The sequence below is a fragment of the Dipodomys merriami genome, unplaced genomic scaffold, assembly GCF_024711535.1.
Source record: "Dipodomys merriami isolate MVZ:Mamm:240054 unplaced genomic scaffold, mDipMer1.0.p SCAF_30, whole genome shotgun sequence".
Classification (NCBI taxonomy): Eukaryota; Metazoa; Chordata; class Mammalia; order Rodentia; family Heteromyidae; genus Dipodomys; species Dipodomys merriami.
In genome coordinates, this window is record NW_027204493.1 from 8,801,708 (window position 1) to 8,828,418 (window position 26,711).

At 38.6% G+C, this 26,711-nt stretch overlaps 1 protein-coding gene across 4 annotated transcripts; it reads right to left on the reverse strand.

The window, feature by feature from the left end:
* Window positions 1-26,485, reverse strand: CUNH5orf34 (chromosome unknown C5orf34 homolog). Of its 4 annotated transcripts, none has more exons than XM_070041126.1 (13): window positions 26,182-26,485; window positions 24,125-24,356; window positions 23,888-23,977; window positions 18,840-19,468; window positions 17,980-18,078; window positions 16,153-16,276; window positions 13,461-13,552; window positions 10,753-10,822; window positions 9,842-10,012; window positions 7,660-7,754; window positions 5,418-5,513; window positions 1,766-1,806; window positions 1-331 (listed from the first exon to the last, which is right to left on the reverse strand). In XM_070041126.1, the coding sequence occupies exons 2-13, from the start codon at window positions 24,317-24,319 to the stop codon at window positions 138-140; spliced, it is 1,896 nt and encodes a 631-aa protein (XP_069897227.1). In that variant the 5' UTR covers window positions 24,320-24,356; window positions 26,182-26,485; the 3' UTR covers window positions 1-137. The 4 variants fall into 4 exon arrangements, with proteins under 4 accessions (XP_069897227.1, XP_069897228.1, XP_069897225.1 ...); XM_070041127.1 differs by having other exon boundaries at window positions 26,238-26,333; XM_070041125.1 differs by having other exon boundaries at window positions 258-322; window positions 26,238-26,315.
* Between the last annotated feature and the right edge of the window lie 226 nt (window positions 26,486-26,711).

Sequence of the window (26,711 nt, forward strand, 5' to 3'; positions counted from 1 at the left end):
TATAATTTACATGTTTGGTTAAAAAAACACTACAGTTGTCAATATTAGTGCTATATGTAATTTCTTGGCTAACTAGTAATTTTACAACAATGTCCTTAAGATCTAAACACATTGTAATAATTCCTTTTTTTTCTTTTTTACCTTTTAGAATTTGATAGAAGACAGTCAATATCCTGAAGGATTTCAGAAGTTTTTTTCAATGCTATTGATACCCTCCTTTCATTAACTTCTTCCAGCAATGTTTCCGAAGATCTTGACTTGGAATGATCAAAACACTGTTCATTTTTTTTATTAGAAATCTGATTCAGGATGCCACTATTCTCTAGCAGCACTGAGTTACATTGTTAAGGAGCTTTCTTCTACATTTTACATACTATTTCTTCAGAAAGTCTGACCTTCATATGAAAATAACTTTCTCAATTGCAAAAATATCTTGGATTTATAATAAAGCGTTGAGAGTTCAGAATTTATAGAACTTACCCATTATAGATGAGGAAATACAGTATTAAAGGAGCGGGAAGGAGGAGAGAATTTGCGTGTTTGGACAGAGATTTAGTGTGGTGAGGAAATGAAAAAATTAAAATCTCAGAGTCAGTGTTGGAGGCATCACTCAGTTGGTAGAGTGCTAGCTAATGAGTGAAACTATCAGGTACCAAGTTTGAGTCCTGGCCTCAGACCTAAAAAAAAAAAAAAATCTCAGGGCCATTTCTTAATCTTCAGTTGTTGAAAAAATAAAAAAGAACATATAGAGGTGATAGGAGTTACAACCAATCAGTATGGTGTCTTTAGTTTTTAATTTGAAAAGACGTAAGGTGAAAGGAACTTGTTCAGTTGCAGAACTAGCTTGTCATTCAAGTAGTACACAAGAGGCATGAAAAAATAGAGTGTACAGACCAAAAGGAATCATAAGAAGAAAAAGAAATACATATTCAACACTTATAATTTAGTTTAGGAGTAAAAAAGTCTCAAAGCAAGCCAGGCGCCAGTGGCTCATACCTGTAATCCTAGCTACTCAGGAGACTGAGATCTGAGGATTGAGGTTCAAAGCCAGCCCAGGCAGGAAGGTCTCTGAGACTCTTCCCTCCAAGTAACTACCAGGAAACTGGAAGTGGCGCTGTAGCTTAAGTGGTAGAGCGTTCACCTTGACCTGAAGAGCTCAAGGACAGCAAACCAGACCCAGAGTTCAAGCCCCACAACCAACAAAAAAAGAAAAAAGAAAAAGAAAAAGAAAGTCTCAAAGCAGATCTTAACTGTAGTTCATGGTTTCTGGTCCAGTATAAACAAAGAAAAGGCTAAACATTAACATGATGTAGCTTCTATTTATAGCTCAAGCTCAGAAATATGTAAGTATGGATTAGCATTTGTGATGTTTAATCTTCATCATCAACTTGATTGGATTAATAAAATATACCACGTGCTTGTGAGGCAGGTTCTGAGAGGACTAAGTGGGGAAGACCTGCCCTGGGTGCACCACTCCATAGGCTGTTGGCCCACAGATGACAAAAGATGAACAAGGAGAAAGCCAGTCAGTATAGCATTTTCTTTCTCTCTTCCTCCTGCCTGCCATGATGTCAGCTGCTCTGCTCTGCCAAAAGGATGGTCTGAAACTGTGAGCTGAAAGAATCTTTTCACCTTATATATTATTTTCATGTGTTTTGTCACGGCAAGAAAAAGCTAACAATGTTCATGTACAGTCAGTAGGTGTAGATGTCTAGAATTCAAAGAGAGCAGTTATGGAGGCCAAGACACTGCATTTAAAGGATACAGGTAAACTTTTGTATCTTTTCAAGTTCAGAAGCAACAGACCTATACAAGAAAAGATAAATTCATGATAGTTGTCTGATTCTTTTATATTCATAGAATTTCAAATAAGCATATTTGACTTCCATCTTTATAAAGGTAGGACTGAAGCTTGATAAGGAATGAGCAATGGCGTACAACTTCAAATCATGGCTAACTGAAAACTTAATGAGGACAGGTCTAGAAACATCTCTTTACGCAAGTTATTAAGAGGTCTTTTTCACAGTTTATAGTGAAAGTGTGACTTTTCTGCTTTATTGCCTTTACTACAATAGACTACAAGTCTATTGCACAGCTTGTAACCTTCCTTATACTCCAGCCTATAAAGATAAATGAAAGATTTTTTTCATCATTTTAACCATCTATAGGAGAAGAACTTGGGTATAACTGAGCTCCAAAAGCCTGTTGATTCTTTAATTACAAAATTCTTTTTATATAACACTAGGCATAATAATACAATCTTTAATTGCCCATATGATGAATCAACTTTTTAGGAAATATCACCTTTACTTTTTTCAACTATTAATTTTTTATTTATTTATTTATTTATTTTTTGGTTTTTGGGACTGAACTCAGGGCCTGGGCACTGTCCATGAGCCTCTTTGTGGTAAAGGCTAGTGTTTTACCACTTGAGCCACAGTGCCACTTCTGTTTTATAAGTGGTTAATTAGAGTTAGGAGTCTCACGGGGACTTTTTTGCCTGGGCTGGCTTCAAACCAAGATCCTCTGACCTCAGCCTCTTTAGTAGCTAGGATTTCTGGCGTGAGCCACTGGTGCCCAGCTATTACATTTTTAAAATCATGGGCAAGGAATGTAGCTTAGTGGAACTGTGCTTGCCTACATGAGGCCCTGGGTTTGATTCCTTAGTACTGCATAAAAACAAAAAGTAAAGTTAAAAAAATTCACAAAACTTTTTTTTTTGTCGGTCATGGGGTCATAGGCCTAGGTGCTGTCCCTCAGCTCTTCAGCTCAAGGTGCGTGCTCTACTACTTGAGCAACAGCACCACTTCTGTTTTTCTGGTGGTTTACTGGAGATAAGTCTCACAGACTTTTCCTGCCTGGGCTGGCTTTGAACCTCGATCCTAAGATCTCAGCCTCCTGAGTAGCTAGGATTAGAGGCGTGAGCCACCAGTGCCCAGCAAATTCACAAAACTTAAGACAAATTTAACCAGTAAATTAATAATTGTAAGATAGAAAAACACCTTGAAATACAATTTAGGTAGCTGTTTGTACTATGCAATTGCTTCCTTTAATTTAGTCTCTCAGACACGAAGACAGATCATAGTGGAGATGTCTTAGCTTTGTAAGAATTTTATCTTGTTTCTATGCTAGTCCTTGAGCCTTCTACCCACAGCTACTATCCCAATCTACATGTTTACTTTCTAGTATTTCTTGAAAGTTATCCCTTCTGATTTCACAGAAAGAGGATATGATTTAAAACTATGCCAAGCAATGTTTCACGACTATGTATAATTTCCTTTTCTTCCCACCGACTCTGTATAAGTTAGTCAAGCTAAAGAAATCTGTCCCGAATAGGCCATGAGGCATGTGGAAAAGGTGGATCTTAGGTATTTGAGATGAGATGTTAAGTAATATCTACTAGTTTTATTTGATTTATTGTAAGAATAATCAGGTTGGTTGCTTTTTTTTTTTTTTTTTTGGTCAGATGTGGGGTTTGAACTCATGGCAGGGCACTTGCTCAAGGCTAGCACTATACCATTTGAGCTACAGCACCACTTCCACTGGAAATAGTCTCATTGACTTTTCTGCCCAGGCTAGCTTTGAATTGTCTCAGATCTCAGCCTCCTGAGTGGCTAGGATTACAGGTGTAAGCCACCAGCACCTGGCTTGAATGCTTCTATTTTTCCCCCATTTTGCTATGTCGCCTCACAACTTAAATTAAAATGTTCCTAAATTAGGCTTCCTAAATTAGCTTGCATAGCATGCACAATGCCCTACAGATGGGTCCAGAAAAAAAAAGTTCCTAAAATAGTGCAAGTTTCCCTTTCCCAACATACTCAGAGTATACTCTGTGATATTAGTCTCCTTAATTACTTTCTTTCCTCTCAATTTTTTTTTTTTTTTTTTTTTTTTTTGTTGGTTGTGGGACTTGAACTCTGGGCCTGGGCACTGTCCCTAAGCTCTTCAGCTCAAGGCTAGCACTCTACCACTTGAGCCACAGCACCACTTCCGGTTTATTGGAGACAAGAGTCTCACGGTCTTTCCTGCCCGGGCTGGCTTTAAACCGTGATCCTCAGATCTCAGCCTCCTGAGTAGCTAGGATTACAGGCGTGAGCCACCAGCGACCAGCTCCCCTCATTTTTCTATTCAAGAACTTCTACTTTCATTAAGCATGAATTCATATATTTATTACAAAATCTATTGCTATCCATCACAACTCACAACATCCCAGAAGGTATCTATGTTTACTAAAAAGCATATTCTTTTTCCACAGACCAAAAGAGCCTTACTTCTGTCCTTGTTTCTTCTCTACAATGTCTTATTTCCCTTAACTATTCCATTTTTTTTTGGTCAGTTGTGGGGCTTGAACTCTGGGCCTGGGTGCTGTCCTACAGCTCTTCAGCTCAAGGATAGCGCCCTACCACTTGAGCTGCAGCGCCACTTCCAGCTTTTTCTGCTTATGTGGTGCTGAGGAATCAAACCCAGGGCCTCGTGCATGCAAGGCAAGCACTCTACCACTGAGCCACCTTCCCAGACCCTAACTACTCCTTTTCAGCCCAGTCCTAGTCCCTTATACACTGAAATGCACAAAGCAAGGACTAAAATATTTTCCTTGGGCTGGGGAGGTGGCTCAGTGGTAGAGTGCTTGCCTCCCATGCATGAGGCCCTGAGTTCGATTCCTCCACACCACATAAGCAGAAAACGCAGGAAGTGGCACTGTGGCTCAAGTGGTAGAGCACTAGGCTTGAGCTGAAGAACTGAGGGACAGTGCCAGGGCCCAGAGTTCAGGCCCCACAACTGACAAAAAATAAAAAATAAAAATAAATAAATAAATAAATAATATATTTGCCTTGATAATTTGCTAATGTGGAGTAATAATTACTTAAAATTCAAATTTTTCCACAACTGTATTAACATTTTATTCCCCTCAATATACAAAGACTCCTCTTTAAATTTCCCCATGAAGTTTTATATTAAACATATAAAAATGGTCTGGGAAGGTGGCTCAGTGGTACAGTGCTTGCCTCACATGCATGAGGCCCTAGGTTTGATTCCTCAGCACCACATAAGCATAAAAAGCTGGCAGTGGCGCTTGTGGCTCAAGTGGTAGAGTGCTAGACTTGAGTAAAAGCAGCTCTGGGACAGTACCTAGGCCCTGAGTTCAAAGCCCCAGGATCAGCAATAATAAACAAATAAATAAACACATAAAAAGAACCACTCATTTTCTGTAAAACTTTCAATGGAAGGTTTTCTGCCTTTCAAAATAATCTATTCTCAAGCTTTAAACTATTGAAAACATTTCTCGTGTGAAATATAATGTATTTAAAACTAAAATTTTCTTGGAAAACGTATTTTAGGGTTTATCATTTGACAATAATTTGTAAATTACTAGTTGGCTTATCTATGCATATTAAGCTTAAAGGAAATACACTTACCAATTTTCTTCTCGAACAGATGGTGGATGTGTAAGCTCCTGTCTTGGACTGGTCTGGGTCAGTCTTCTGCACCAAGACATCACTGCTGTCACATATCTAGAAGGAACGTGTTAAAAGAGATAGCTGACATTGAAACTCATTAATTTGTACAATTAATAAGCATTGATAAGCTGGGCACCAGTAGCTCACACCTGTAATCCTAGCTACTCAAGGGGCTGAGATCTGAGATTGTGGTTCAAAGCCAGTCCTGTGAGACTCTTATCTCCATTATACTACTCAGAAAAGCTGGAAATGGTACTGTGGTTCAAGTAGTAAAGAGCTATCATTGAGCAAAAAGAGGCTCAGGGACAGCACTCAAGACCTGAGTTGGAGACTTAGGTCAGCAAAAAAAAAAAAGCACTGATAATTATAAAAAGGAATTTTAAAAGAAAAAGTATTTGAAAAATGAACCTGTATGCTTTCTACAAACATACAAAAAAACTGAAAAATCACAATGTGAAGAAAAAGAGGAAAATTATCTTCTTTTTTAAGTTTAAGCAAGGATTTATTTTAGTATAACGAGATAAAGGAGAACTGGGAGTAAGACTCCAGGAAAGACATTTGAGGGGAGGCAACTGTTAGGTAGTTTTCTAAATCTTTTTCACTAGATAGAAGCAAGATTTTTCCCCTCATTATTCATTAGAATAAAGTAATTCAGTTTACATTTATAGTTAATAAGGGTAACATTTAAGAGCAGTACAAAAATAATACCTCAATTTCATTAAAAGTTCAAATTTATTTGTTTAACTTTTTAGTTTTTCAAAATATGAGTTTCCTTATGTTTTATCATGAAAATGTCTTTACATGTAAAAATTATATAAGCATTTGTTACCTAAAATTTAAACTTGGAAGTACCTATAAATGCACATACATAAATTTAGCTTATATGTATAATTATATAGAATAGTAATATTTGTTAAAAGACACTACATTTTTTTTGGGAAACAACTCAAAATAGCAATTGAATGTTGGAGCATTTAGACCAAAAATAATAAAGCTCAATAGAAAGATTAACTTAAGAGGTTAAAAAAAAAGTAATTTTTATTTTTACAATAAAAAACATTAAAGGCTGGGAAGGTGGCTCAGTGGTAGAGCGCTTGCCTTGCATGCCTGAGGCCCTGGGTTCAATTCCTCAGCACCACATAAGAAAAAAGAAAAAAGCCGGAAGTGGCGCTGTGGCTCAAGTGGAAGAGCACTAGCCTTGAGCTGAAGAGCTGAGGGACAGTGCCCAGGCCCAGAGTTCAGGCCCCACAACCAGGCCCTCCCCCCCACCAAAAAAAACATTAAAAAAAAAAAAAGTAATTCTTAGCTAAGTGTCAGTGGCTCATGCCTGTAATTCTAGGTACTTAGGGGGCTGTGATATGAGGGTCACTGTTCAAACCAGCCTGGGCAGGAAAGTCCTTGACACTCTTCTCTCCAATTAACCACCAGAAAACTTGAAGTGGCACTGTGGCTCAAAGTGGTAGGTACTAGCCTTGAGCCTGGCCCTGGCCCTGGCCCTGGCCCTGAATTCAAACCCCACAACAGCAAAAAAAAAAGAAATTCTTCTGTGAACACTGTGAAGTATAATCACTAAAAGGTTATAATTACCACAGAGTTATTGTAATAAATTTTATGAACCAAACAGAAAAGGTATATTCATAAAAACTAATTTCAAGAATCTTCCCCATTTTAAGAATAATCATCAGCTATAAATTTTTTGTCACTTAACAGAAATATATACAATTAGTCATTTGTTATAAAAAAACTTTGTAAATTGGCTAGGCATTAGGATTAAGTCCCTAACAGACCAAACTGAAAAATTTCGAAGCAAATTAGTTTTGTATGCAATACATTAGTTGAAAATAAGCAAACAAAGTTAACCTGATTTATGTACTTATGCTAACTGCAAGCATAAACGAAAACTCTGAACAAAATATATGCACAAAACATTTAAGCAATATTTACATGCTTCCTCTCTGTCAAGTAAAACATGGAAGTAATTTTTTTTTTTTTTTTTGGTGCAGGGGATCAAATTTATATGCTCAAACCTCTTATATGCTAGGTAAAGGTCCTATGACAAGTTATATCCCTAGCCCCCCAAAAACTTTTGGTGCCACTACTACTGTTTGAGCTCAGGGCCTCATACTCTATCTTGGCTTTCTTGCTCAAGGATAGTGCTCTACCCATTGATAAAAATAAATTTTAAAATCTTTTTCAGTACCTTTCATATGCTCCAGGATGCTCAATTGGAATTAACTGATTTTGTCCATCAGGAAAAGTTAACCTACACCAACCTAAGTTGAGACCTTGATGTGCCTTAAGAAACGAGAAAAACTAAGTTTCATGATTCTAAAAATGAAAGTATAAGCATTATATATGTTTTTAAAAAAGAGCACAGTGATACTTACCAAAAACTGTTTAAAAAAATAAAAAGAGGGGAGAAGAGAGGGTAGTTAAGAGAATAATATAGATGAGGTGAATTTAATTAAGGTATGTTATCCGTACGTTGTAAATATCACAATAAACCTTTTCTGCAGATGAGCTTGTAAAAAAATTTTAAAAAACATCATCATTAAAAATAGAAATACCTTTAAATTTTTACTTTGACAACTTAAACATTCTATTTTACATGGCCTATCAATATCATTTAACTACCACTCATACAGATAATTATGAGAGAGCAAAAATACTAATTCCTTTTGCCACAATGTATTATCTTTCTGAATGTAACTGTGTCACACTCTTCTGATTTTTGCTAGGATATCCAATGACACCAGTAAAGCCTCTTGACAGGTTTTGATACTTAAATATATTTCAGATTGTAGATGACAAACTAGCTGAGATAATATGCTATATATTTCAAAACAGAGTGGAGGCAGGATTTTGAAAGTTTTACAACAAAGAAATGGTATATGTTTGAGAGGACATATCAAAACATCATCCAGGCACCTGTGGCTCACACCCATAATCCTAGGTACTCATGAGGCTGAAATCTTAGATGAACAAGGTTTGAAGCCAGCATGGGCAGAAAAGTCAGTGAGCTCTTATCTCCAATTAAGCAGCAAAAATCTTGAAATGTAGCTGTAGTTGAAGTAGTAGCATGCTAACCTTGAGTAAAAAACCTAAAGTAGGGGCTGGGAAGGTGGCTCAGTGGTAGAGCGCTTGCCTTGCATGCGTGAGGCCTGTGGGGTCGATTCCTCAGCACCACATAAGCAAAAAGAAAAAACCCAGAAGTGGCACTGTGGCTCAAGTGATAGAGCACTAGCCTTGAGCTGAAGAGCTAAGGGACAGCGCCCAGGCCCAGAGTTCAGGCCCCACGACCGGACCCCCCCTCAAAAAACAAACCTAAAGTACAGTACCCTCGGCCTTGAGTTCAAACTCCAAGACAACCATACACACACACATATACACACAATCACACAAAAGATGCTTCAAAAGCTAGGCACTGGCCAGGGGCCAGTGGCTCATCCTGTAATCCTAACTACTCAGGAGGCTGAGATCTGAGGATCATGGTTCAAAGCCAGCCCTGGCAGGAAACTCCATGAGACTCTTATCTCCAATAAAAGCACTCAGAAAACTGGAAGTGGTGCTGTGGTTCAAGTGGTAGAGCGCTTGCCTTGAGCTGAGGAGCTGAGGGACAGTGCCCAGGCCCAGAGTTCAAGACCCATAACCAACAAAAAAAAGGAAAAAAGAAAAAAACAGACATGGGTGGCTTATATCTATAATCCTAAGTACTCAGGAGGCTGAGATCCAGAGGATCACAGATCAGATCCAGTTTGGGCAGAATAATCAGTGAGACTCCAACTCCAATTAACCAGAAAGTAAGCCCAGTTGGAGTCATTACAAACATAAGCAAACATATACAAACATATACAAACATATACAAACATATGCAAGGCAAGCGCTCTACCACTGAGCCACCTTCCCAGCCCCTACTTTAGGTTTTTTACTCAAGGTTAGCATGCTACTACTTCAACTACAGCTACATTTCAAGATTTTTGCTGCTTAATTGGAGATAAGAGCTCACTGACTTTTCTGCCCATGCTGGCTTCAAACCTTGTTCATCTAAGATTTCAGACATAAGCAAGAAAGCCGAGTGAGAGCTGGGCCCTGAGTTCCAATACACACACACACACACACACACACACACACACACACACACACACACGCACACGCACACGCACGCACACGCACACGCACACGCACGCACACGCATGCGCACGCACACACACACACACACATAACACGTTTGCTGTACAGAAAAAACAGATTTCAGTCTGAAGTATACTCACATGTTCTCACACACACACACACACACACACACACACACACACACACACACACACACACACACACACGTTTGCTGTACAGAAAAAACAGATTTCAGTCTGAAGTATACTCACATGTCTTTTTTCAACAGAAGAGCTAAAATTCCAATTTAGGGTTAGAGTAATACCATCTAAAAAGATAGCATGTACTTTGTTATCAGAGTAGGCAAGAAATCTTCCCATGCTGGGTATGAATGATTCATTTAAAAGCACCGGCAGTGTACTGGCATTAATTATCCCAGGTACCTAAAACCAAGAAAATAAAAATAGCAAGGAAGAAGAGTTACTTACTAACAAAAAAAAGTTGGGTGGCCGTGGCTTTTATCTGTAATCCTAGCTATTCAGGAAGCTGAGATCTGAGTATTTCAGTTTGAAGCTGGCCTGGGCAGGAAAGTCTGTGAGACTTGAGACTCTATAATTAATCATCAAAAAGAAAGAAAGAAAGAGAGCTGGAAGTGGCGCTGTGGCTCAAGTGGCAGAGTGCTAGCCTTAAGCAAAAAAGCTCAGGGACAGCACCCAGGCCTTTAGTTCAAGCCCCAGGACATGCACAAGAAATTAAAACACACACACATACACACACACACAAACCAACAACAAATTAAAAACTGACTGTGTAGCTCTGTGGCAGAGTATGTGCATTGAATGCCTGAAGTCCTGGGTTTAAAACCTAACATGCTCAACATGGCAGGGGCTGGGAGCTCTACATAGTATCAGGAAACTTCATAAAGTACAAGTATAATGTAAGAGCTGAGGGTCTAGCTCAGTGGTAATTTTCTAGCAAGCGCAGTACCTGGGGCTTAATTCACAGGACTAAAAAAAAAAAATGAAACCCTGATTTTTCAGTTTCTCTATTAGGTGGATATTTTTCTCAATAAATCAGTATTAATGCTACCAAAATTAACTTTTCATATATATGAAATATAGTTTGAACTTAGAAGTATGAAAAGGATAATTTAAAAGTTGTTCTTGAAACAATTTCAACATACCATTTTCCAGCAGCATACACGATAGTTATGGCTTAGAGAGAGCCTTACTTCGGCACAATGTTGAAGAATTCTGTTAACATGAAAATAATACCTCTTACACAACTGTAAATAATACTATTAACATTTTAGATGGCAAGTCACTATCTGCCCCTGAAATCCATCTTGGGAAAGCTTTTCTTACACAAGTTCTCTAGCACAGAAAGGGAACTAGTATTGTTTCCCTCTGTGCTAATTTTATCTAGTTAAGGCTATTCCTCTAACTTATAGCAATGAAATGACTCCATAATGAGAATTTTCAGATGTTCCTTTTTTATTGTATGTTATTAGCATACATTAGTTGTATAAAAGAAGTTTCATTATAACATTTCTACATGTCTATGTTACAAATGTATCCCAATTGGCCTTTATTGTTCTTTTTATCTATCTCCTTCCTTCTTAATACAATTTCAATAGGTTTCATTATTCTATGTGCATGAGTGCAAATAAATCACTTTAATTATATTCATCCTCATTCACCCCTTTGTTAGCCCAATCCCCTATCTCTGACACTCAACCCTGACAGAGCCTGTTTTATTTTCTGTCATTTTTTAAAAAGTGTGTATTAAATGCACCAAGGGTCTCACCATGGTACTTCAGACATACATATATTCTGTTTGGCTCAGAATAACCTCTTTCTCTACCTCCCCAAACCACTACTGAACACCAGCTTTAACTGCCATTCTTAATGCCTAATTAATTGTATTACAAAATTATCCATCAAGTGCTCCTTTTGAAGAGGTAATATATTAAGGGTTTAAACATAAGTTAAAGACTTTAGCTATTGCTAAGAAATCCTTCAAACCTATTCAGATGCTTCAAATCTACTCCTCCAAATCTATTTTGGAAACGGTTTAGACATACTTTATAAAAATAACTTAATTCAACAATTTGTTTTCATTCTCCTGGATGCTTCACATGAACCAAAAGCATTTTTAAAGCTGGGTTCTGGTGGTACTGTAATCCTAACTACTCAAGAGGCTGAGATCTGAGGATCACCGTTTGAAGCCAGCCCAGGCAGAAAAGTCCCTGTGAAACTCTTATCTCCAATTAACCACTCAAAAACTGGAAGTGGAGCTGTGGCTCCAGTGATAGAGAGCTAGACTTGAGCACAAAGAGGCTCAGGAACAGTGCAAAGGTCCCTAGTTCAATCCCCACAATGTACAAAACAAAACAAAAACAATTTTAAGGGGTTGGGGAGTACAAGCCCCTGAGTTCAGTCCTCCACTCTCCAGGGGAAAAAAATAAAGGCTGGTAGACTTTGAGCGTGTGATTCCAAGGAGAATGCCATTGAGGAAAACACACCAATGCTCATGATGCAGAGATCAGTGTTGTACGGCCTCAGATTTGATTCATTTTTCCTACAAGGCTGTCCAACTCTGCTAAAGACATGATGCTTTTCAGCAAATCAAAATTTTCACTTCATTTCTTAAATTAAGTACATTATATGCTTTTCTGGCATCATTTGCTTTGTGCAAAGCGTATTTTCACAAAATTAAGGGCAAAAAAGCAGTCAGATCACCACACAGGGATTTAAAAACAACTGATAACACAGGGACTAAATGAGCTTTATAACCTGAGCTCGGGAATTAAGTTCTTCTTATTGAAATTTCATTTATTTCCTTATTTATCTTGTTATATTTTATGAAAAACTGCATGTAATAAATCCACAGATAGAACAAGCTTACTATATATGAACTGAAAAGAAACAAAGCATGTACTGCCTCAGTACACTCTCAAATCTTTATCACACTGAAGAGGATAAAGAGAACTTCAATATGTCATCCAACCTCCAATCTGAATGAAAATAATGATGGCACACTTGCCTTAGCTTTCTCTCAGACTTGATCATTACACTTGCCTCACTACACTTAAAATTTAAAGCCAGACGGGCTGGGAAGGTGGCTCAGTGGTAGAGCGCTTGCCTTGCATGCCTGAGGCCCTGGGTTCGATTCCTCAGCACCACATAAGCAAAAAGAAAAAAGCCGGAAGTGGCGCTGTGACTCAAGTGGTAGAGTGCTAGCCTTGAGCTGAAGAGCTGAGGGACAGTGCCCAGGCCCAGAGTTCAGGCCCCATGACCGGACCAAAAAAAAAAAAAATTTAAAGCCAGAGATACTCTAGTAATGATGCAGAAATTATTTTACAAATTATGAGACCAGAAAATCTGATTGACTTTTACCAAAAACATATATTTAAATTCATCTGCCAACTTCTTTGTTTTCAGCAGTCTCATTTTGTAGCCCAACATGGTCTTGAACTTCCTATGTGGCTCAGGCTGGCTTCAAACTTAACAATCTTCTTACATTAGCCTTCTGAGCCTGGTATGGGTCATTCTTTTTCTTTCTTTTTTTTGTCGGTCATGGGGCCTGAACTCTGGGCCTTGGGCACTATCCCTCAGCTCTTCAGGTCAAGGCAAGCACTCTACCACTTGAGCCACAGCACCACTTCCAGTTTTCTAGTGGTTTATTGTAAATAAGAGTCTCACAGACTTTTCTGCCTGGGCTGGCTTTGAACCTTGATCCTCAGATCGCAGCCTCCTAAGTAGCTAGGATTATAGGCATGAGCCACCAGCACCCAGCTGTATGTGTTATTCTTAAGCCTATCCTTAGCTCCAAGAAATGTATGAAAGTTTTCAGATATACACTTGATTCAGCTGAATGTGAAGAACTTACCTGGTTGCCTGCTTAATAAGAGAGCATACAGAGAATAGACTTCCTGGTCTATCTGGAGGAAGGTTATTTACAGAATAAGTTTTCTCTTCTCTCTGAAAATAAGTTTAAAATCAAAATAACACAAGTTCAAACATACCTATTGTTGACATAGGTACTTATATAATGACAAGGTAAGTAGTTATCTTAATAATGGACAGGATGCCTTTCTATCATCCCACTTTTATTTAACATACAGCTGCTGTAAAGTTATTTTGTCTATGTGAAAACCAACGTATTAACCAAGTTAATATTCCTATATATTAACAAGAAATTAACACAAGCTATTCTTTCTTCTTAAGGGCTACATAGGCTTAAAAAAACTATTTTAATATAACAAATTTATCATTTTATATTTTATTAATGGAAGAATTACTGCTAGTTTATGGAATACTTATTATTTATAGGCACAGTTTTTCTGTATTTTTTTTCTTTTTTTGTGCCAGTCCTGGGGCTTGAACTAAGAGCCTAGGCAATGTCCCTGAGTTTCTATTGCTCAAGGCTAGCCTCTACCACTTGAGCCACAGCACCACTTCCAGCTTTTTCTGTTTATGTGGTACTGAGGAATTGAACCTAACCTAGGGCTTCATGCAGGGCAAGCACTCTACCACTAAACCACATTCCCAGCCCAGGTTCAGTTTAACAATACTAAACATTTGATACTTTTGTTATTCCTTCTGAATTTCCTCCTTTTCAAATCTGCTAGTTTCACATGATTCTGCCTCTGGCCTTCTCTTCCAACTTTCTGATTTATTTTCAGGTAATTCCAATGGGGTTCAAAGATGTGTTCACAGTATAATAGCACAGACACTGTGTGGTAGGTGCTATTTCATTCATTTTTTTCAAAGACCTCATTACTCCTCAAAATAATTCTGCAATATTAAATGGCTTGTTTTAGTGAGGGTAAACAAACAGTAGAGATCTCATTTAACCACAGGGAGTACAACACACACTTTTTCCAGTTGGGAAGAAAACAGGCTTTGAAGTCAGTCAGACACACTTAGATTAAAATCACAGGTTTAACTATTGGATCCAATATTGGATGGTTATATACCATTTTTAAAAACTTTGTGATCAATTCTATGTCAAGTAATCAAATTGTCCTCCATGAGCTAAACCAATTTTCATTCCAATCAACAACATGGAAGCTCTTCTCCTTTCCCTGTACTTTGTCCAGCAGTAAATATTCTCAAGTCAATTTATTCTGGGGACAGGATCTTGCTGAAGTGGGCCTCAAATTCTCCCAAGTGCTGATATTATAGGAACTGGTTAAGGAAAAATGTTATGTGTGTTTTTATTTTAATTTGCATTCCTCAATACCAGTAGTAAAATATATATCTCAAATATTATAGGTTTTTAATCTATACTGATTCTTTAGAGGCTTAGCTGTTTTTGCTTTTTTGCTCAAGGCTAGCACTATCACTTTGAGCCACAGAGTTACTTCTTATATTTGTCTCTCTACTTTTATATATATGTTTGAAATTGTCTGTAGTTAAAAAAAAAACCCAGTACCACAAAAAACAAACAAACAAACAAACAAAAAAAGGTTCCTTTTTAGTCTTCTGGTAGTGACTAATTACCCAAATACTCTGTCTTTAACAGAAAGGACATATTTGTTCTGTTCTAACTTGCAAGGCAAAGCAGTAGAATGTTATGGACACTCCCTTAAAAGTAGAGGCAGTTTAAGAGATGTTTTAAAAAATATATAAACAATTACATAGTGGGAGAAAATGTGTTTTTAGGTGTGAAAATATTAACTTAAAAATAGTATATTGAGGGCTGGGAAGGTGGCTCAGTGGTAGAGTGCTTGCCTTGCATGCATGAGGTCCTGGGTTCGATTCCTCAGCACCACATAAGCAGAAAAATCCAGAAGTGGCGCTGTGGCTCAAGTGGTAGAGCGCTAGCCTTGAGCTGAAGAGCTGAGGGACAGCGTCCAGGCCCAGAGTTCAGGCCCCATGACTGGCAAAAAAAAAAAAAAAGTATATTGAGGGGCTGGGAAGGTGGCTCAGTGGTAGAGTGTTTGCCTTGCATGCCTTGCATGCACGCCTTGGGTTCGATTCCTCAGCACCACATAAGCAAAAAGAAAAAAGCCAGAAGTGACGCTGTGGCTCAAGTGGTAGAGTGCTAGCCTTGAGCTGAAGAGCTAAGGGACAGTGCTCAGGCCCAGAGTTAAGGCCCCATGACCGGACCCCCCCCCAAAAAAAAACTAGTATATTGAGGGGCTGAGAAGGTGGCTCAGTGTTAGAGTGCTTGTCTTGCATGCATGAGACCCTAGGTTCGATTCCTCAGCACCACATAAGCAGAAAAAGCCAGAAGTGGTGGTTCAAGTGGTATAACACTAGCCTTGAACTGAAGAGCTAAGGGACAGTGCCCAGGCCCAGAGTTCAAGCCCAATGACAAAAAAAAAAAAAGTATACTGACAAACTAATGCTTCTGGTTTTCAATTATGACAATTAATCTCTGATTTAAACAGAAATTGCATAGGCTAACAGGTAATAGTGGGTGAGAATATAGTAAAAATTACCCAGGTACCAAAGCTGACAATAAGATTGTAATTTTCCAGACTGAGGAATAGGAAGTAATGTTATATAAACAGCAAATTTCTAGTATATTAGAGATAATGAATTTAAAGTGAATGATAAACCCAAATTCTTACCTCTTCTGATCCTTTTTGACCAGAATAATATGTAAAATATTTTCCATAATAAGCTCCTTCTGATTTGAAAACAGATCCATCGCCAGGAAAAATCTCTACTGAGTTCACATTTTCATGAGTAAGCCTTAGGTAAAGAAATAAACATTAGTATGCTTTCTTTTTTAAGTAACATTTTTCCCAAGATTAAAATATATATAAAAGCAGTCTTTTTAAAAGAAGCCTAAACAATTAAGACTTTGCTTTTGCCTATGGAGAGAAATAAATTTCATATCTGACTCCAGCTAGCCACATTTTGTGGGGAGGCAAAAGATAAAACAGAACACACAGAAGGGATCTTGTCTTATCTTCCTGATATCCTCATTACCAATCACAGGGGCTGGTGCATAAATCAAAGCAATGTCTGTCATGTAGAAGTTAAATACAACACTTCCACAATCTGAAAATGAAACTATTCTTTTTAATAAAGAAACTAGTATAATCGATACCTGATAGATGAGATTAAGCCATTCCTAAGAGAAAATTACAAATAACTGGAAGAGCCAGGTAAATAAAGGCAAGTATTGTATGTACTGTATAAAAGCCAAATGAACACAAAGGCACAAAACCTCCATGATCATATAATATTCATCAAAATAAAAATAAGATGAAGGGCTGGGAAGGTGGCTCAGTGGTAGAGTGCTTTCCTTGCATGCATGAGGCCCTGGGTTCGATTCCTCAGCACCACATAAGCAGAAAAAGCTAGAAGTAGTGCTGTGGCTCAAGTGGTAGAGCACTAGCTTTGAGCTGAAGAGCTGAGGGACAGTGCCCAGGGCCCAGAATTCAGGCACCATGACTGGCAAAAAAAAAAAAAGTAAAATTAATTTTATCATATATGAAAAACATGTTGTCAGAGTGGTAGACCTTCATGGAAAGAGTCCTTTCCCTCATACCACCAAAGGAAAATTTAAGAATGCTTTTTCTAGCATTATTTATGGAAATGAAACTTTCCATTTAGCCAATACTAATTACAGTCACTAAAGAGATACTTTTGTTAAGGTGTGAGGATAATTCAATGATATAATATAGGCACAGTGAAGTGGCTATCTAACTTCTCTGTTGCCATACTCAGAAGATAACTGGTGTGATGTGACTAATAACTGATACAGATGGGCTCCAGTGTCTCATGCCTGTAATCCTAGCTACTCAGGAGGCTAAGATCTGAGAATCACAGTTCAAAGTCAGCCTGGGCAGGAAAATCCATGAAACTCATATCTCTAATAAACTAATCAAAAAAGCCAGATGGGGCTGGGTAGGTGGCTCAGTGGTAGAGTGCTTGTCTTACATGCATGAGACCCAGGGTTTAATTCCTCAGCACCACATAAGCAGAAAATGCTGGAAGTGGCAGCGTGGCTCAAGTGGCAGAGTGCTAGTCTTGAGCTGAAGAACAGAGGGACAGCGCCCAGGCCCCGAATTCAGGCCCCATGATCACACACACAAAAAAAAGCCGGAAGTGACACTGTGGCTCAAGTGATACAGTGCTAAAAAGTTAGGACTAGCACCCAGGCCTTGAGTTCAAGCCCCGGGCCTGGCAAAAGAAAGAAAGAAAGAAAGAAACCCTATTAACCAATATAAACATTACATTCACTAGCAAATTTGATCTATTACTAACTTTGCAGCTAATTATAAGTCTTGTAAGTATGGCTGTGATTGAATCACAAGGACGGTCTTGAGACAGGTAAAATTAGGACAAAATATAGCACAGTAGATCTAGAAAAACTGTCCTCTGGTGAGTCTGTCTGTTCCTTCCGTGATATCCTAAAAGCTCCTATTTCAACACAGGCGCCTTACCTATATGTGATACCCTTATGCCAAACTACTTTCACTAGTTCAGGATAGGAATATTCTTCATCAGTCTGTCTTTGTATAAGTGAACCACAAAAGTTCCACCTATGAAAGATAAAATGTAAGCATTCTAATTACTAAAAACAACTGCCATTAAAAATCAACAAAATGGTGTCAATATAATATTTTTCTTTCTTTTCTTTTTTCTCCATGTTGTGGTACAGGAGATTAAGCTCAGGGCTTCCCACATGGTAGGAAAGTGCTCTATCACTAAGCTACATCTCCAGCCCAAATTATTATTTCTTGCTTAACTCATTAAATCAAAGTGTATTAATTAAATTTAAAAAATAAGTTTTATTTTTCCATGTCTTTTTTCGGTGTTTTAATAATCTTATTATTGGACTTCACCATGATCACATAAATCAGACATTACTGGTTTTTTCAAATTTAATCTAAATTCAAATGAAAGCTTTGTCAGATCCATGTTCCAACAAGCTAGGTCATAGGCTCTAGTGAGCAGCCATAGTACTCCTGTGATCTCTCTCCAAGAAAACATTCCATAGGCTCCTGTCACATCTTATAAGGTACTTTCATAACCCTTTCAAGGACAGTGATCTTCACTAGCTACTATATGCTGCCAGAAAGCAGTATCTTTGTCTCTCTGTAATCACTATGATTGCAAAGTACTTAGTATAGAGTAGCCTCTCCCAAATATGAAGTAAGGAACGTTTAGTAACACCTCTGATAGAGAAATTACTTAAGATAACAAAGATGTAAGTCAATGAAGTGAGCTTTAACTTAATGATTTAGAAAGAGAAGTATGCTTTAGTAGACTGGCCTTCATAAAAGCTTCATTTCCTCATTACCTGTGTAAGTATGGAGATGGGCAACTAAGAAGTAGGGCCCTGGGAAGAACAGAAACTTCTTTTCTTCTTTCTTCTGAAACATCACAAGTTAAAATTCTACTTGCAGTAACATCAGCATCCATTTTAGACATACTGCTAACTTTATTATGAAAATGAAATGCTAAAGACAAAGGGTATCTCCATTCTTCTGGACAGGAGGATACAGACCAGTGCTGCCTTACCCATGTATATATACATGTGTGTTTTCTCTGCAAGGGCAATTCCTCCCCTTCAGTTCCACTTACACAACTTGTCTTTGCTAAAGGTTCTTTGGATTTTAAGATCTGCCCACAAAGTTCATTTTCTTTATTCTTCAGTCTTTGTTGTGACAAACTTCCATGTGCACAGAATTTGCTGGCTTTTTCAACTAGTTTATCTTTGGGGGCTTGATTATTTTCTTCTGACAGTACTGGCTTCTGGCTAACTTTGCACAAAAAATGTACTGTAAATTCATGCTGAGTTTTGGGTAAGCAAAGGAATGCATGACCATCTAAAGATGTTATTTTCACAGTGCCGCTCTCCAAACATGTCATGTTACCATGTGTATCAAGACTGGGCCATTTTACTTCTGAGATGTCAATGAAGATACGCTAAATTGAGGGGAGAAAAGACATGGTGAAGGTTTTCTGATAACAGTTTATCTTCCACACTTAAATACGGTATAAGAAAGCTCTGAAATATTTGTGTTTTTACTATCTATACAAAAAAATAGTCTGCATATTATTGTTTCTTAGAGAAAAAGATTTGAAACATACAGAAAGAAAAAAAGAGAGAAAAGGAAAATATCATCTTGATTACACTGAATTGTTAAATATTTTTGTTTTAAAGTGTTCAGTGAGTAAGAGTTAAGTGGCTTTTTATCTTGCCCACGTAATTGTAACATCTCTGTATGGTATTTTCACAATAAAAAAAAAAAAGAGTTAAGTGGCTTTTTTAAACCCTTTACCCAAAAATCTTCTCTAGGGACTAGGAAGGTAGCTCAGTGGTAGAGTGCATGCCTAGCATGCATGAGGCCCTGGGTTCGATTCCTCAGCATCACAAAAGCAGAAAAAGCTGGAAGTGGCACCATGGCTCAAATGGCAGAGTGCTAGCCTTGAGCTGAAGAGCTGAGGGACAGCACCCAGGCCCAGAGTTCAAGCCCCACAACCAACCAAAACAAAATAAAACAAAACAAAAACAAAGGCCAGCATTGGTGGCTCACACCTGTAATCCTAGCACTCAGGAGTCTGAGATCTGAGGATTACAGTTCCAAGTCAGCCAAGGCAGGAAAATCCAGGAGACTCTTATCTCCAGTAAAGTACTCAGAAAAAGCTGGAAGTGGCGCTATGTGGCTCAACTGGTAGAGGCTAATGTTGAGTACAAAGAGTCAGTGCTCAGGCCCTGAGTCCAAGCCTGATTTTTGGGGGGTGGAAGGGAAGAGGAAGAACAGAAATAACAAGGAAATGTGCATTATAAAGTACTTACTATAGTAAAAGCAATCAGAGCTTTAAGTAACTTGCAATCAGTATTAAATTTACATCCAGAGTAACTCAGAAAACACAAAAACATTATTCTATCTTAATGTTACATATAACATATGCTTTATAAATCAGAGGAAAGAAAATTACTTATTAAACAGTACTGGAATTATTGAACAGCATTTGAAAAATGTTATCTTGGAGAGTTATCATATGTATGGATTAAAAAATGGCACATATAAGCCAGGTACCAGTGGCTCACACCTGTAATCCTAGCTATTCAGGAAGATAAGATCTGAGGATTTCAGTTCAAAGCCAGAGTCAAGGCAGAAAAGTCTCCCTGAGACTCTTATCTCCAATCAAAAACCAGAAGTGGTGATGTGGCTCAAATGGTAGAGAGCTAGCCTTGAGCACAAAGAGGCTTAAGGACAGTGCCCAGGCCCTGAGTTCAAGCCCCACAACTGACAAAATTTAAAAAACAAAAACAAAAACCATGGCACGTATGAGGAGCCAGGAATGTGGCCTAATGGTAGCGTGCTTGCCTGGCATTCTTGAAGTCTGAGTTTGATTCCTTGGTACCACATAAGCAGAAAAAGCCCAAAGTGGCACTGTAGCTCATATGGTAGAGTGCTAGCCTTGAGTAAAAGAAGGTCAGGGACACTGCCAAGACAGTACTGGGCACACTGCTAACTAAAATAAACTCCATGTGGTTTAAAGAGGAACTTAAAACTCAAAGGTCAATTGATCCTAACAACAGACAGATCATAACAAATAATAGTGCCCATGTTGCCTAACACTTGTGTGGGTGGACGCTGAAGACTGAACTCAGGCCTTGGGCATGATAGATAAGTACTCTACCACAGAGTTACAACCTCAGTCCTTGTTTATATGAGAACAGTATTGACATGTAGTGTAGACTAGTCTAGAATTTATAAATTCACAATGTTCCAGTTTTTACCTCCAGAGTGTTGGGATTACAAGTAGGTTCTTGGTCCATAACAATCCTTTTTATTTATTTTGCCAACAATTTAACATTTCAATTTCCATTTATATAAAACCTTAATTTCACCAAACTACTGTTAAGAGAGCCTATTAAATTTATAGTGCTATATGTCAGGATATTAAAAATAAAATCAGTAATTATTTCATTGAAAACATGGTTTGTAAGCATGGTCAGTTATTAACATTCTCTTTTACACTGTTATTAACATTCTCTTTTAGAGTTACATAGTGACCCTATTGCAGCATCAGCAATAATGAATAAAGTTGAATGGATAAAGTTACCAAAAAGACACAATAGATTAAAAACTCCTTTATACCAAGTTACAGTTTTGATGTTTTGTGGCTCCTTTGCCCATATGGTTTGGATATGAAGTGTGCCCCAAAAGGTTCAGGGATTGAAGGTTTGGATCCTAGCTGATAATGCTTTTGAAAGATGAATGGATCATAAATAATTGAGTAATTAAGATGAATGGGTTACTGGGAATCAGTTATGACAGGTTGGAGGAAATAAGTAACTACGGATTTACTGTGAAGGCAGTAATTTGTGCCTGGATACACCCTTCCTTTCTCACTATCTCCACTTGCTAAGCACCTTTGTTCTACATTACTCCCTGCCTTAACACAAACCCGCAGTGATAGGGCCAAGTAAAAGACCAAAACCTCTTAAACTGTGAGCCAAAATAAATCTTTCTCCTTTAAATTGTTTCTCAGGAATTTAGTCACAACAACACAAAATTGACCAACAGTCACAATACAAGTGCAATAGAAAATTACTCAATAGGCAAGAAGCATCTGCTACCAAAAATGGTAGCAGAAAAGTACTTAAAAGATAGTTGGGCTGGGACAATAGATAACACAAGTGTGGCCCTGGGTTTCCCCGCTACTATCAAAACAATCTTCAGAGTTAAACAGACACTAAGAAATTTTCAAATCCTGATGCTACTACTTAGAAGATTTCCATAGAAAAATCAGGTAAACTCTCCTGACTATTAAAAGGGGATTATAAATCATGCAATTGTGGCTCATGCCTATAATCCTACCTAATCAGGAGGCTGCAATCTGAGGTTCAAAGCCAGTCCAAGCAGGAAAGCCCATGAGACTCATTTCCAATTAACCATCAAAAAAGCCACAAGTGGTATCTGGGGCTCTAGTCAATCAAAAAAACTCAGGGACAATGTCCAGGGCCTGAGTTCAAGCCCCAGGACCAGAACAAAAACAAAGCAGGAAAGAAAACAAAGCAGGAAGTGGGGAGGAGACAGGGGAGGAAATCCAGCCAATATCTCTTCTGAGAGGCTAGACATCTATTCTTATCAGTAGGTGCCTATACTATAATGGTACTACTAAATATTTTTTATTTGTTCTGAATTAGGGTTTTCCATGCTGTCCAGGCTGGTCTTTCTACCTCAGTCTTTTAAGTATTTTAAATATTATTCCTAACTCTTGGCACATAGTACACTTTCAATAAGTGACAGCTATTGGGCTGGGAAGGTGGCTCAGTGGTAGAGAGCTTGCCTTGTATGCATGAGGCCCTGGGTTCGATTCCTCAGCACCACATAAGCAAAAAGAAAAAAGCTGGAAGTGGCACTGTGGCTCAAGTGGTAGAGTGCTAGCCCTGAGCTGAAGAGCTGAGGGACAGCACCCAGGCCCAGAGTTCAGGCCCCACAACCGGACCCAAAACAAAACAAAACAAAAGACAGCTATTATTATTTATCAAAGTTCAAAATAAAATATAAACAAATTTTATATCTATATATAATTACATATCCCTCTCATAATTAAATATCTACTAGTTATATATTAACAAATAAACACAAGTTACTGAAAATGCTCATGTAATTGCCTAATTCTGAGATTTCTGAGAATGAAAAAGCTACCTATCTGAAATCTAATTATAATTCTTTTTTTTAAAAAACAACAGGGGGCTGGGATAGTAGCTCAGTGGTAGAGTGCTTGTCTTGCATGCATGAGGCCCTGAGTTTGATTCCACCGCATAAGCAGAAAAAGCTGGAAGTAGTGCTATGGCTCAAGCGCTAGGGCATTGAGTTGAGGGAAAGCGCCAAGGCTCAGAGTTCAGGCAGGCCCGTGACCAACTTAAACAAACAAACAAACAAACAAAAAAACAGCACAGAGGTGAACCATATAACTTCTGTGTACCTTAGTCTGGTAAAATACACAAGTTAATGCTTTTTTTTTTTTTTTTTTGGGTCCAGTCGTGGGGCCTGAACTCTAGGCCTGGGCGCTGTCCCTCAGCTCTTCAGCTCAAGGCTAGCGCTCTACCACTTGAGCCACAGCGCCACTTCCGGCTTTTTGCTTATGTGGTGCTGAGGAATCGAGCCCAGGGCCTCATGCATGCAAAGCAAGCACTCTACCACTGAGCCACCTTCCCAGCCCCCGCCCCCAAGTTAATGCTTTCTACACCAAGTATTAATTCTCAAGTTCCCCAGGAGGAAGAGGGGACATGGGGAGAGGGGTAAGAACTAAACCTTAATTAAGCTACATGTTTCCAATCACTAATGTTCAAATAGTACTTATAAAATAATTTTTAATCACCTTTTTTCTTTCAGAAGGTAATATGCTTTCAGATAAAAAAGGGCAAGTTGCTGAAGAGTTTCGAAAATCCAGGGCTCGCTGTAGTTGCTCCTATGAAAAGAAATGTAATCTTAAAAAGGTAAAAGGATTTGAAAATTAGTTTAGAATGACAGCAATCCAGAATACTACTTTTCTTATTCTAAACCATCTCAACAATATCTTAGCATTTAAATCAGTAGTTTGCATGGTATTACTTACTCTATAAGTGCTAATAACAAAGTGTGTCCGTTGACGAATTCTTTCTGGCTGTTCTAAAGGATGTGCTGAAACAGGAGGTGACTTTTCAAATAAAAACTCAGAGCCACAGGGAGAAAGTTGCAATGTGGAACCATCATCATACTGTACTTGCACAGAATCATCTTCATAAAGTACCATTTGCACTTCAGCTGCCATTACTAGAACAGGGTAAGATGGCCTTCCAAGGCAAAGACTGAAGGAAAGAATACAGATAGTTCTTAATGTACAAGAGCTCCTCAAATTAACCATATCAGGTTAAACAAAGGATATTTTAAAACAAAGATCATATCATCCTTGACTTAACCTACTAATACTTAACATTTGCACTAAGGAAATCAAACTCCTATCTAGAAGTTATAAAGGCTACACAAACTGACTCTATTTCTCCAAATGTTATTTCCTAACTCCTCCTTAAATCCTTTGTCTACTGTGTTTAGTTGGACTGGGTTAGTTGGACTAGTTGTTAGTACAAAATTCAGCTTTTGTTGGGTGTGATCAGCTCTGTCTCTTTGTTCTGGACACTTTAGTCCCAACGGAATTTTCTATGTTCTTTAAACAGATACTTCCCATGGTTTCCCTTATTTGCAATAATGAGTATATGTCTAGGACAAGCAGAAAAGGTTAAAAGCTATGTACATATGACCATATAAGAAGATGCTAAGCGAAATGAACCCCAAGATAGGAACATAAGTGGTTTTATCTTTCTTGCTGTTGTTTTTAATGTATTTATAATATACCATGTGATTTTTTTGTTTCTTTTGTATGTTCTTCCCCACTGGTATAACCCGTTTTCACTGGATTTGATTCCAGTGCCCTGCATCTTGCATATACATTTCTGCATATACAATGAGGGGAAGAGAAATGATAAAATGCTGAAATAAGGATACACGTTGACCCATTGTAACAATGAGATGTACAAGACACTATGCTGAAAACGAACTTTACAACTTGGGAGGTGGGGGAGAGAGGTTGGGGAGATAGGGAAGGAAGGGACCATAGGGGAAAAACAAAGGAGGAGGTAACAGTGTCAACAGGAAATGTACTCATTATCTTACTCATGTAACTTTAACCCCTCTGTACAGTATTTTTACAATAAAAAATATACAAAAAAAGATCCTTTCTCATCTTTCATAAGTACATTCACACTTTAGCCATCATTAATAAGAGAGGGTAAAATGTCTTTCCAAAGACTTATGCTCTCTCCATGTCAGTCCCCAAAAGACTTAACTTGACAAACTAAGTTAAATTGCTTCCAATCCAAAAGATTAAAATCTTTTCCCATAGAATTTACCATTATCAAAATTGCTTGCTTTTTGTCTTCTCCCATTGGGATATAAACTCAGAGCAGGACCTTTACCTATCTTACTCACAGATGTGTATCTGAAACCTAAAAGAATTTTCAAGATTATAAAGGTGCAATAAAGCGCATGTGGCTCACTCCTGTAATCCTAGCTACTCGGGAGGCTGAGATCTGAGGACTGAGGTTCAAAGCCAGCCTGGACAGGAAAGTTTGTGAGACTCTTATCTTCAATTAACCACCAGAAACTGTGGCTCAAAGTGGTAGAGCACTAGTCTTGAGCAAAAAGAGCTCAGGAACAGCACCCAGGCTCTGAGTTCAAGCCCCATGACTGACATACATAAATGTGCAACAACCTCCATCAAGTGATGAAAGGATAATTCTTTTATTGCTCCTCTTGAGTTTGCTAATTTAAAGGCATTGCACTGTTAGTAGTCAATGTTAGCAACACTGTTTACCTAGATACCCCTCGAACAAATCTTGTTAACTTAGTTTCTCTTGAATATGGCTGTCTTTACCTCTTCTTCGATCAAATCTTCAATTCCTACAATTGTCTAAGGCCATTCTCTAATTTTTTCTACCTCTAGTACTATAGTCATAGGTAATGTGTCCCACAACTTGGGCCATACTAACTGCTCTAACTCTTGCTTACATACTTGTTAAATAGCAATAACTATTCAATACTGGTGGCAATAATTCTTGGGAATAGACGGCAATATACCTATATGACACACACACATCGACCTGGTATTTCAAGAGCAACGTTCCTGTGCGTACTTGGTACGGTTCGCCCCGGAAGGCCTGCGTCCGCGGTGCTCTCCCCAGAGCCCGCCGCGGTGGGCCGGGGCCCCGCCGCCGGGCAGCTCCACAGAGGCCTAGCGAGCCGCAGCGCGGAGCCAGGCAAACCGACAGCCCGGGTGTAGATCTGCCGGAAAATCCTGCTCCAGGGTTACTTCTTGAACTTGCCAAATGGGTGAAGTGCGACCGCAGAGGAACGCTGGAGCCGGACGCGCAGACAAGGCCGACAGAGGCAGCTCAAACTTCCCGGGTCACGGAGGCAGCGGCCTTACGTCTCCGGAAAACGAAGTCCCGGAAGTCCCGCCCTGGCCCCGCCCCCCGCGCCTGGCCGTGGAAGAGTCCGGAAGTTGGACAGAATAGACCCTGGTCTCTTCCTGGTTCCGCTTGCTCGTTCCAGTGCCCCATGGGAAAAGGTGGAACCTGGTTAATCACTTTTGGTGAAAACCGGTCTTT

Bases quoted from the DNA above. Each gene is read 5' to 3' on its own strand.
- CUNH5orf34 (XM_070041126.1), bottom strand. From the start codon at position 24,319: ATGGCAGCTGAAGTGCAAATGGTACTTTATGAAGATGATTCTGTGCAA. The intron at 23,978-24,124 runs GTAAGTAATACC...TTCTTTTCATAG, and splicing joins TTGTTATTAGCACTTATAGA to GAGCAACTACAGCGAGCCCT. The intron at 18,079-18,839 runs GTAATGAGGAAA...TATCTTTCATAG, and splicing joins CCATCTCCATACTTACACAG to GTGGAACTTTTGTGGTTCAC.